General features: G+C 42.5%; 1 protein-coding gene across 7 annotated transcripts in view; it reads left to right on the plus strand.

Annotated features, from left to right (window-relative positions):
- LARGE1 (LARGE xylosyl- and glucuronyltransferase 1) overlaps positions 1–12055 on the plus strand; it is a 499616-nt gene that overhangs the window by 281389 nt on the left and 206172 nt on the right. For all 7 annotated transcript variants that reach the window (XM_025178894.3, XM_025178889.3, XM_089781534.1 and 4 more), the window contains one exon: positions 11683–11806. In XM_025178894.3, coding sequence (XP_025034679.1) covers positions 11683–11806 — 124 coding nt within the window. The remainder of the gene's footprint in view (positions 1–11682; positions 11807–12055) is intronic.

The raw sequence follows: 12055 nt of genomic DNA on the forward strand, positions 1-12055 counted from the left end.
TTCAAGGCTTCTTTCAAATCTCCCATCGCTTTTCTCTTCTATAGACTAAACAAGCCCAAATATCTCAGCCTCTCCTCATAAGTCCTCTAATCATTTTTGTTAACCTCCTTTGGACTTTCTCCAATGCATCCACATCCTTTCTGTAATGAGGGGTAGGGGCAGAATTGGATACAGTACTACAGATGTGGCCTCAGCAGTGCCAAATAAAGGGGGATAATCACTTCCCTAGATCTGCTGGCAATGCTCTTAATAATGCAGCCCAGTATGTCATTAGTTTAAATTTAATCCAGAGTTCATTGCATTGTATTCTGTATATAAACAATGCTATTTTGGAAATGGGTATGCATTTTGAAGATTAGCTTGATTAGATTAGACTAGAAAGAAATGGAGAAATGTTGATACAGATCTTTGTAGTGCAATATGCAAGTTGAATAGAGGGGTGCAAGAGGTTAGTTCAGAAGGTGTGAGTATAATTTCATGGCTGTAGGTTCAAACTCTAATGTGGAAGACCACAAGTGAAAATTTGTTTTGAAGCTGTCTCTTTCTGTTCCTATTTGTGCACAACACAGTTCAGCAGGGTCAGCAGTCTTCTATGAGAGGGTGAGATCTGACTAGAAGCAGGCATTGCAGGTTGGAAGCGAATTGCAATGAAGAAGCCAGCCCGTATGTGTGTGAAAGATGGGCTGGTAGCTTGCTTGCTCTCAGAATTATCAAGTCTGCTTATAACAAGCCAATATTGGCTTGTTTTAAGCAGAGTTAGCTTATAGTGTCTGTAAGTTGCTTGGTTTGGGCTTGTTGTCAGCTCTTCTGTACCTGGCTTTAAACTGACATTTTTAGTGCTTCACTTTCATGATCACTATTTACACACTCAAATATCTTTGAAAAAGTGAAACGTACAAGCATCCATTGTCAAAGACCTTTTTGGATTCTTTTGATCATGGAAATTCAGACAGATGTAATCTAGCAGGCAGAGGATTTAGCACTGCCAGTAACAAAGAGAAATTGCAGGATTGTACTGTGCAACTGAAGGACCAGATTGCAAGAAAGTGGGCTGGTTATACAGTGGGCAGACACTGTGCAGCTTCCCTCAGGCAGCTTTGCTAATACATCTCTACCGTGGCCTAGAATGCCCCTAGAACACATCCTGTTGTTAGAGACCTTGGCCCCTTTCAAGTATGCACTCTTGTCCCCTCTCCTCCTACTGTATTCCATTTGGTGTTTGTTGTCATAGCACTGATTGCAATGAGTTTGTCTGGCATTCATGTGAATGTCACACATGCTTTTATCGGCATTTCATTGTAATTTAGTAATTAAAGGATGCTTCAGCTGGAGTGTCACTGTGTATTTTAATACAAAAGAGGTCCCTAGACTGCCTTATACAGTCTGTGGCAATTTTCTGAGAAAAGGATGTCATGTCAGTCTAATCATCCTCCCTCCTGTGCATTAACATATTCATTATATCCCCCTACCTTTGAGCTAGAGTGCGGGAAAGAAAGACAAAAAACAGCTGGAGAGCTGGGTCATAACGAATGTAGTCTACGGGAGCTTCTAAAGATGAAGCATGCTATCCCTTCTCCCCTGCTTGAACTTGCAGAAAATTTTGCATACTGAGCATGTTAAGCTCTCTGTAGGTCTTTCTCTGCTATCGATTAAAACAGTAAGTTTGTGATTCTAAACATCCCATACAGATCATGGAATACAAGTGAAGATACTGAGGCAAGCAGTTTGGAAACTACTTTTCTATTCAACCACCAGGGAGTGGGAAGAGAAGGAGGTACATGATGTAGTAGCATTAGCAGAAGTCTTCCTCATAGGAACACCAGGCTCAAAACTGTACTTCATTCCCCAGTGAAAAGGAGTTGAGTCAGAAAACATACGTTCACATCACAAAATCACAATGGCTTGTAATGCAGTTTGATGTGATTGACACAAAATTTGTGGGCTATGCATTGACTGATCTGCATGGGGGGAAAGCTTGCAGTGTCCTCTTATCCTGGCCTGCAATGCTCCTGTTCTCTAGCCCTGGGCATCTGAATTGCTAATTATACCAAATTATATGGGTGCTTTAGTATGTGGATTAATTTTCAATAGGGGCTTGACTGAGACCATCAGATTTATTTCACTTGTGATCTAAGTAGAGAGTATTTTTCTAAAGAGAAAATGGGACATCCCAGAGGCTGTTTCATGCCCTACTGCCATCCACCCATGTGGGGCCAGCCTGAGTCCTCCCTCTCCTTCCAGGGTCAGCCTGGCCCAACCCAGTTTCCTGAGCCCTTCCTGAGCTGTAATTGCTTCTTAACACCTCCATGCCCTGCATGTTCTTCTGTGCCCCACAAGAGTTCACTCCTTTTGGGGGCAAACCCTGAGCATTTGTCTAGTTTGCTTTGGACAGCTGATGATCTCTTGTCAAGAGAAAATGGGACAGATGCCCACTTTCACAAAAAAGTTGGGAAGGCCAAGGAAGGGCTTAAAAAGGGGCTGTCCCAGACAATATAGGATGTATGGTCAACCTAGATCTAAACCAAATTTAAACTGAGTTTTCCCAAGGTGAAAAGCACTAACCCAATCCATCAGACATTTTCAGAGTGTCAGCTGGTGGGGAAAATGTTTCAAAAGCTCCTACGTCCCATTTCAAAAGACATTTGGCAGCCTAGTTGCTACTGCCTTTCAGTGAGATTTAGGTTTCCAAGTGCTGAATCACTTTTGAAAATGAGACTTAGGCGCTTTTGAAATTTTACCTAATGTTTATTATTGTAAAGTTATGCCTTACCTCAAAATCACATGCAAAGATTATTGCCATAAATATTCTTGTACTACCTAGAGCACTGTTAAAAGTCGCTCTTTACTAGATCTTTCACAAGTTGTGTGCACCTCATACAAACACATGAACAATTATGTAATGACACATGTATTTATCTTTAAGTAGCTCCACCTACTTTAGTGAACCTATTCACATGCTTAAAGTTGAGTACATGCATAAGTGTCTGAAGAATTGGGGCCATAAATTATAACATGAAAGCGATGAGAATGAAACTAATCAGTATAGACAGACAAAAAAAACACACCCTATTTCTGGTTTAAATAAAATGGGTTACATCTAATTTCTATGTAGGAGTTCTAAGTCAATACTGGAAGATAATTAAAACTTATGTAAAGTAATAGCTATATACCCGGGAGACCACTTAGCTGTAAAGGAGTTAATTTGAGAGTTCAAGATCTCTGTCATTCTTTGTCTCTCACATTTTAAACTTGTCAGCCTGTTTTTACAGGAATTTCGTTCTGCAGCAGTTTCAATGTGTGATACGTTTTCCAGCTGCTATAAGTGTGTCTATAATTGAGAACTTTCTTTCCTTTCCAGTGATCCTAGAAATAGAACACTAAGGAAGAAAACAGTAAATTCCTCTCAACCTCTATCACTTGCAAAAAAACAAAAATAAAACTATACAAGTGTCAGTTAATTTCCAAAGTTCCTGTATGTCAGCGTAAAACAAAAATATGGGGTTATTCTTTCATATTTCCTCTTTATAAACTCTCCAAAAGTTTGGGAAGCAGGAAGCTTTTAATCAATACTGCATCTGGAAGGTAATGGAACATTTGTAATGATTTTGTATTGAAATTCACTCTATGGTAGAGAGAGTTTGTCATATGGGCACTGGAACTGTTTCTCCCTCTCCGCCCCATATGTCTGTTATAATTTCTGTTTGAAATTCTTGTATCCATTTGTTATAGATATTAACAGTAGTGCCTTCTTTTCGTGCTTCTCTTAATAAAGTATAGCTTTTGGGTTACCTTGGGAGGTGGTAGAATCTCCATCTTTGAGAGGTTTTTAAGGCTAGGCTTGGTTTGCTGGGGCTGGTCCTGCTTCGAGAAGGGAGTTGGACTAGATCAATGGTTCTCAATGTGGGCCATATGGCTCCCCAGGAGGCCACACCTTACTTCTAGGGGGCCACATGGAAAAAAAAAACGGAACATTAGGGGGCCACAGTAAGTTTCTGAGGGGGCCACCCAAACTTAACTGCTAGGTGTATGATGAATGAGGCTCAGAAGGGGTCCATGAGCAAAAAAAGGTTGAGAAACACTGGACTAGATGACCTCCAAAGGTTTCTTCCAAACCTAATATTCTATTAAATAACCACGTTGGACAATTGACCATTCTATGCTTATAAAAAATACAAATGCCTCTGGTATAGAAAGGGGATCATTCAGTCAAGCAGCTGTTTTGTTTTTGTTTTGGATGACTAACAATTGTGCTACCTAAAAGTGCAGAAGGAAGGCAGGAGAAGTGAGACTGACTGCCTACTTCCTTTTTCAATTACATATGTTTATATTTAGCTCCTATGACAGAAGCTAGTCCAAAGAGAATGAGCCACCTACATTTAAGCAGGTCAAAAGCCTATTAAAAGATGAGGATGTTTTGAAATGGAAGAGTTGGACCCTGAGATTTTTCAAAAATGGAGCTCTAAAGTTAGTTGTCTAATTCTTTACTCTGATTCTCAACATTCCTGGTTTCAAGTATTTGCTTCTCTTGATGCTTCTTGATGTTTATCACTTTTGAAAATTGGAGTCTCTTGTAGGTGTTTACATATAGATTTGAGAGCTTAGACTTAGGTGCATATTTTTGAAAATCTTGATTGGAATTTCTTCTCATCATTTTGGGAAAGTGATTTATATATATATATATATATATATATATATATATATATATATATATATATATATAAATACTAGAAGATTTACCCAACTTTGCCTTGGCCTGGGGCCAGCCCAGGCTAGTGGGCTGTGCTGCCCACCCGCAGGCTTCTCCCTGGGGATAACATGGGGCCACTTTGGCTACCTGCCAGATTCTCCCTGGAGCCGATCTGGGATTGGAGGGGGACGTTCGTTCGTGTGATCCCCAGAGGTGGTGGGGCCATGCTGTTAGCCAGTGGTTGCTCCCTATGGGTGGGGTACTTGCTGCCCCTCTGCTCATTCGTGAGTATAACTGTCCCTGTTTTCATATCCCTCCCTTTCCATTTGATGTGAAACAATCACATTCCAGGCACATCCCATTGTCCTGGCACAGCCAGACCCTGACCTTGCTTTAAGTTATGATAAGAGAAAGCTGCATGTGAAGCTTGGTCGTCTTAAGTCTTACCGTTTAGGAGGAGTTCTTGAACAAATGGACTCCCAGATGGATGGACGGACACACAGACAGATAGATGCACAAACTCTCCAAAATATATAGTGTATGCTTCCTAGGTTATTGACTATTTCGCCATAATTTGGGTTCATGTTTAAAAATTAGGGAAGAATTTATATTCTCTGTTACAGAAAGGATGTGGACGTATTGGAGAGTGTCCAGCAGAGGACAGCCAAAATGATTAGGGGGGCTGGAGCACATGACCTACGAGGCGAGGCTGAGGGATCTGGGCTTGTTTAGTCTGCAGAAGAGAAGAATGAGGGGGGATTTGATAGCAGCCTTCAACTTCCTGAAGGGAAATCCCAAAGAGGATGGAGAGAGGCTGTTCTCAGTAGTGACAGATGGCAGAACAAGAAGCAATGGTCTCAAATTACAGTGGGGGAGGTTTAGGTTGGATATTAGGAAAAACTATTTCACTAGGAGTGTGGTGAAGCACTGGAATGGGTTACCTAGGGAGGTGGTGGAATTTCCATCCCTAGAGGTTTTTAAGTCCCGGCTTGACAAAACCCTGGCTGGGATGATTTAGTTGGGATTGGTTCTGTTTTGGGCAGGGGGCTGCAAACCAATAATTCTATGATGTATTATAAGGAATCTTCCTCCAGGGATAGTTTAAGGTCTCTCTTGTCCTATTTTATTCAAATTCTTATACTTCCCCAATCATCGTAGTATCTGAGCACCTTCCGATAGTGATACAATTAACCTGTCTTTTATTCTTGCTTTTGGCCGGGCCCCTGGTATAGAAGGATGGGGGCAATTGTGTTTCGGAGTAAGAATTTCTTTTGGGTGGTGAAATATCTATGCAGCTGTATGTGTGTGTTAGTGAAGGCAGGGTGAAAACTGTGCAGAAGGTGGAGCAGAAAGTGGCAAGGTTTGTGATGGTCCTGGCTCCTGGGGGCATTCATACCAGAAACTTGGATTAGCCCCCAAGAAGGCTGTCTGCTGAATCTGACACAAGAATGAGGGACAGAATCTGACATTATTTATTGTGCATCCTGGTAGTACCTAAACTAGGGATGTTAGATACCATGTCATTGAATAATCGTGTAATCGCATGAAATCTTTGCAGTTACACAACTATCTGATAGTACCCGGGGACAGTGTTGGCAGACAGCATGCTCCTGCTCGCTCCCTCCTCCTCCAGGAGCCCCCTGTCACCTCGTGCTGCTGCCTCTGTATCAGAGACAGCAGTGTGGGGTGGCAGTAGCCTCTGTCCATGGGAGTCCAAGATCCGCACAGACAGAGGCTGCTCTGCATCCCACGGAAGCAGTGGGGGCAGGGAGGCAGGCTAATCTGCGGAGCCAGCATACACTGGGAGCTGGCTTGAAATCCAGCTCCTTGTGCATATGGGCTCCCACCTGCTTCCCTCACCCTCCATGATACTGCCTCTCTATCAGAAACAGCAGTGCGGGGTTGGAGCAGGCGGATCCAGTACTCGTGTGGGGTCAGCTTAAAGCCAGCTCCACACGGACACTGGCTCCCCCTCCCCCGCCTTTGCTGGTTAGGTGAGCATGTGTAGTTCCAAGATTAACCGATAAACCTAGTTATCGGTTAATTGTGTTGTTGACTACATGTTGACATCTCTAGCCTAAACTCAGGTCCCTTATGCCATGTGCTTTAGAAAGATAGAGCATAAGACAGTCCCTGCTCTGATGAATTTGTTATGAAAGACAGCACAGACATACAGATATAAAGACAAAAATAACATCATAACTTGCCAAAAAGCACATTGTGCTCTTTCCCCCCGTTTTCCCATACACCTAAATATCGCACCCCCACCAGCTTCCAATGTTTCCAGCTGCCACTTAAACATTTTCAGAATCCATACTCACTGTAAATGTGTCTCTCCATCTTTCCCTACCCTCCATCGGAAGAAACTGAAGTCTCATTTTGACAGGTGGATGCTCCCCCACAGAAACATTCCTCCAAACCACATACTGTCAAAAGTATTTGAATGCCAGCCAATTTCCCTCCCTATCGAATGGGGTGATGGACTGTCTTTTCAATTTGTATATCTGTCTTTTCAATTTGCTTCTCCATATTGGGGAAAAAAGACCAAAAGATTTCATGGATTCCAAAAGGTAAATCAAAACATCATCTGAGTCTAAAGAAATTTTACTTTCTGTGGAGTCATCCACAATTCTCACGGCTTGTAGTTCAATAACATTGGCAAATAATGAAGAGGGAAGAGGTCTCCTCTGCCTCATGCCCCCTGGTGAGGAGAAGGATTCTGAGTTCAAGTCATTGACCCTCACAGTGAAGTTGGGTTTTATCATAGAGTTTTACGAAGCCTTTTCAAGAACACTCCATGGAAACCCATAGCCTATCGACCTTGAAAGGGTATAGACATCGTCTCCAGTCAAAGGCCTTGCCCACAAGTAATGCTAGGACAATGGCTGTAGAATTCCAGAAGGAGTTCAGTGCGCGTCTGGATGTTGCTCCCTCCCTCAAACATCCATGTGCGCACAACACAGACTTCCACCTCCAGTAGTTTAATGCCACCATTGGAAACAAACTAATGACTAGATTCAACGTTGGCTGGAATGACCTCTAGCAATGTTCAGTATATCCGCGTTGGTTATTGCTTATTAAATCTAGCTCAATTATTATTTATTAGACACAGTTCAGTTATGTTCTTAAGGGATTCTTAGTAATGAGTGGTCGTTGCTCTGAATTATTCAGTTTTGTCTGATCTGTAAGGTCCCTACATACAAAAGATCTTCAGTGTTGAAGTCTTATTTTATAGGTAGCACCACAATCCACAAACTGCTGCTTGGCTACCACTGAGTCCTGTAGGTGCCTAAACTCACTCTGCACCTATGGAGTTGCCGTAAACATTTTTTAAGTGCCTTCGTTTCTGCTTCTGGGCATGTGCTGTTGCCTTACTGTAGGCATCAGGATCTCCTATCTCCTGCGTAACCCACAGAACAGACCTCAAAATAGATTGTTTCTGAGACCTAAATCTGTTTGTAGATCTGGGCCTAAATGATTGCATAATTAAATCACCTCACCGAAGACGTCCTTTGGTCAGTATACCCTTTAGTGCTGTCTGTCGGCAGGTCACTGGGATCTTCATTAGGTAGGTAGATAATTGTTAAGCCCCTATTTAGCCTCTAATACATACCTTGCTTCCAGCTGAATCTTCACTGTGAGTTAATATTTTGAAAGAGGCTTCAGGGGGTAGCCGAGTTAGTCTGTACAGGAAAAAACAACAAATGGTCTAGACTTTCGTGGGCACAACTTTCATGGGCACAGCCCACTTCTTCAGATGGTCACAATCCACAAAAGTGGCTGTGCCCACAAAAGCTCATGATACCATCTACATGTTTGTTAGTCTTTAAAGTGCTACCAGACCATTTGTTATTTTGAAAGAGATTTTTTTAGTATGAGTACAGCTACTCCTTTTTCCCAGGATGAGCTGAACAAAAGAAAATGTCATCCACATACTTCTATTTAAGTTTGATACACTCTGGGTCAATTTGAATGAGTATGAAATGCCACTAAACATGAATTTATTTCTATAAGAATTATAACTTTCCTTTTCATGGCTTTATTTCATCTGTTAGTATTTGGTATAATTTTATTAGTTTGTGATTTAAAGTAGATGAAAACTTTTGTTGTTATTGTTTTCCTCAGTTTCTTCTTTATACTTCTTTTCTTCTCCAATTTGAGTTATATGAATTAATGGCCCTGAAAAGCTGCACAACAAAAGCAGCTGGGAGATATCTGCAAACACTACATTATATGTTCAGAGTCAGACCAACTTCCGCTTCTGAGATTGATGACCCTGTGGAATTTTCACACTTACCAACACACTTTTACATATTGCTTTGCCTGTTCCAAAATGTACTGCTTTTGTACTAAATTTCGCTTTGCCTTTCCTGTGCCAAAGAAATGTTTTTCCTAATCTCTGTTGTTCCCACATTCTCTTGGCATGCTACCTGGTTTCTCTTACTGGGAAATGTAGATCACCCATGGTGTCATCCTCTTCTCTAGTTCAGAGCTAATGAAGTAGATATAGACGTAATTACTGTTGCCACCTTGGTTTGCTAATGAGATAGCAGCAGTGGCATAGTCAGAAGGGCCCACCTGGGTTAGCCCCAATTTTGGGTGTTCGGGCAATGGGGGGGAGGTAACCGCCCCCACACTCCAGCCCTACTTCCTGGCCAGAGCACCAGGCTGAATGGGGCCAGCCCTCACACCCTGGCCTGCAAGGGTGGGCCTGGATAAGAAATGGGTGGGCCATAGCCCACTCAGGCCCACCCATGACTACACCACTGCTCGGTAGCTGGCAAACAGTTGAATTCCTACTCCTTTCTCTCCCTGCCCTGGGTCATGCTAGAGATTAAAATTCTCTCAGTTCCTCCACAATGGGAACTGCTATTGTTTTACTGGTTTTGATGTTGTTGGAATCAAATTGGGTGGTGGTAGAACTGTGAAATTATTTCACCGTCTTGTTGCAAATCTACGTGTTATACTGGTAATTGTACTTTTTGTACCTCCCCAAATTTGGCATAGTCCACATCCCCACTGAATGACTCCAGTGATTTCAGTCAATGTTGGCTTGAACCCCACATGCAGAAAGCTTATGTCCGAGGCACTACAAAATTGTTACTGACCTCTAATGTCACTAGAATTGTCTTTTTCTTCCAGAACCACATGCTACCCCTTCATATCCTGTTCATTTGATACATTTGCACACTCTTGTTCTTGCCTGTGCTCATTGAGGAAAAACTTGAATGATCTTTCTTGGAGCAAACAGGGAATGACAATACAAAGTGACAGATTGTTCTCTGGGGCAGAGAATAGGGAAAGAGAAGACATTTGACCTTTTGAGTTATATCAAATCTAACCGCAACGTACCGTCTTGGACATGCTTGGACCCAAACACACCTGGGTTCCCCCAGTTCTTCTTCATGCTCCAGAATTTAGTAGTAAACATCATCTTTCCCAGCAGCTGAAATTAAGCGTTTCTCCATTGTGGATGAAAAATGTCATTTGACAACTGCACCCATTTACCTTTATAAATTCCACATAAATAGGACTCCATTATGCCTCCCAGGGGATCAAAGGAAGGTTGTGCTGATACTAAAAGCTAAATGGACCATCTGTCTTCTTAGTGGTTTGCACAGATTCCCATCCTTCTTTGCTGATGGCGAAGTTGCTAGTGTATGGATAAATATGCAGTACCCCTGCTTACTACAAATCATTGCTAAATTCTACTGACAGGTCTCCATACTCTTACCACAGAAGTTGAATAAAGATCAGGCTGTTGCTATCCCTTCCCCAAAGAGGGAAGCAAGGAATGGTGATTTAACTGTGGCGTTTGTAATGTCACAGTTTCTGTTCCAGTGAAAGCATTCTGTAAGCTTTATCAAACCCTTCAACTCACTCATCCTGGTTGGATGCATTTGATTTAGCCCTGCTGACAGTGATTTGCTCTTTCACTCACCATTGGGAGGTGCTGGCAGAGAGGTCTCGGCTCGCCAAAACGCTCTCACTTCTGTGACAGTGGAGCTTCAGAGGGGTCGCTGCATGTCTGCTGAACCTCTGACACAGGATGCCTGCAGGCAACAGATGTGTGTAGGGACATAGGTGACCCATGGTAGCACTGGGGAGCACCCCCTTTGTACGCCTGCCAAAATTGTGGTTGCTTAAATGAAGTGCCTCTATTGTCCCCTCCCTGTCCCTCTGGATGGTCCTCCCTGCTCCCCAACCTCTCACAGGCACCATTTGCTCCTGTGTAGGGAGGTGGCTGCAGCACTGGCAAGGCACAGAATAGACCCCAAAATACAAATACGAGGAGTATGAGTCCCTAACAGCCATCCAAAAGCCAGGTAGCTTTCCCCACAGCTGGGTGCTTGTCTTGGCAACTCAGAAGAAACTTACATTAAGTTAAAACTAATAAGAATGGGGACAGGGGGAAAAGGGCTATGAAGGGATGAAAAAATATTTTTTCCATTTGAAATTTAAAAAAATCAAATTCTGCCAAGTGTCACCATACCCAGTGTGTGTTCTTAATCAAACATATATGCAGGCTCAACACCGCCATGTTTTGAACCGCTCTTCTTCCTGTTTATTTAGAGGCAAATATTCTCATCACATAGAGAGGTCACGAGGGGGACCCAGAAGAGTAAATACAATCGCCTTGTCAGTTTAGGCCCCCAAAAGGGGACTGTTCTTCTTTAAAAGACCAAATTGGACTTTATAGGCCAGATCTTCAGCTGGTGTAAATTAGCATCACTCTATTGAAGTAAATAGAACTACACCAATGAGCATTCTACTGAAGAGCTGGCCCTGTGTTTCAGTGACTACTAATTAATGTGTGTAGATTGTGGTAGCACCTAGGAGCCTCAGCCATGGACTAGGAGTCTGTTGTGCTGGGTGCTATATGTTTTCATGCTATAGTGTACTAGAGTTGGGTAACTTTTGTATCATTTTGGTATTCTTAGCTTATAATTGGTGAAACCTTTGAACTGATGTATCTCTCTCCCTTTTTATACCAGGCGAAACCCTCTTCACTTCCACCTCATTGCAGATGCGATTGCCAAACAGATCTTGGCCACTCTCTTCCAGACCTGGATGGTGCCTGCAGTGCGCATAGACTTCTATGATGCGGATGAGCTTAAGGTAAAGAGAACAAACTCAAGCCCTTTTTGTTTTTTCTTTGTCTGGTAGCATTCTGATTGGCTGACAAAAATTCCAAGCTGTGTGTTTGAGAGCTCACCAGAACTGTGTTTTCTCCAGTTACCATGTTGTATGATTTAGTTCCACATCTCATCCAGGAGCCTTAAAAGTCTACCTGCCTTGCAGTAGGTTTCTTGGCCTTCAAGGTGAATTACATTGAATAACATTACTTCCTTGTAAAAGCAGCACAGT

Source organism: Pelodiscus sinensis, chromosome 1 (genome assembly GCF_052426305.1).
Source record: "Pelodiscus sinensis isolate ZL-2025 chromosome 1, ASM5242630v1, whole genome shotgun sequence".
NCBI classification, from domain to species: domain Eukaryota; kingdom Metazoa; phylum Chordata; order Testudines; family Trionychidae; genus Pelodiscus; species Pelodiscus sinensis.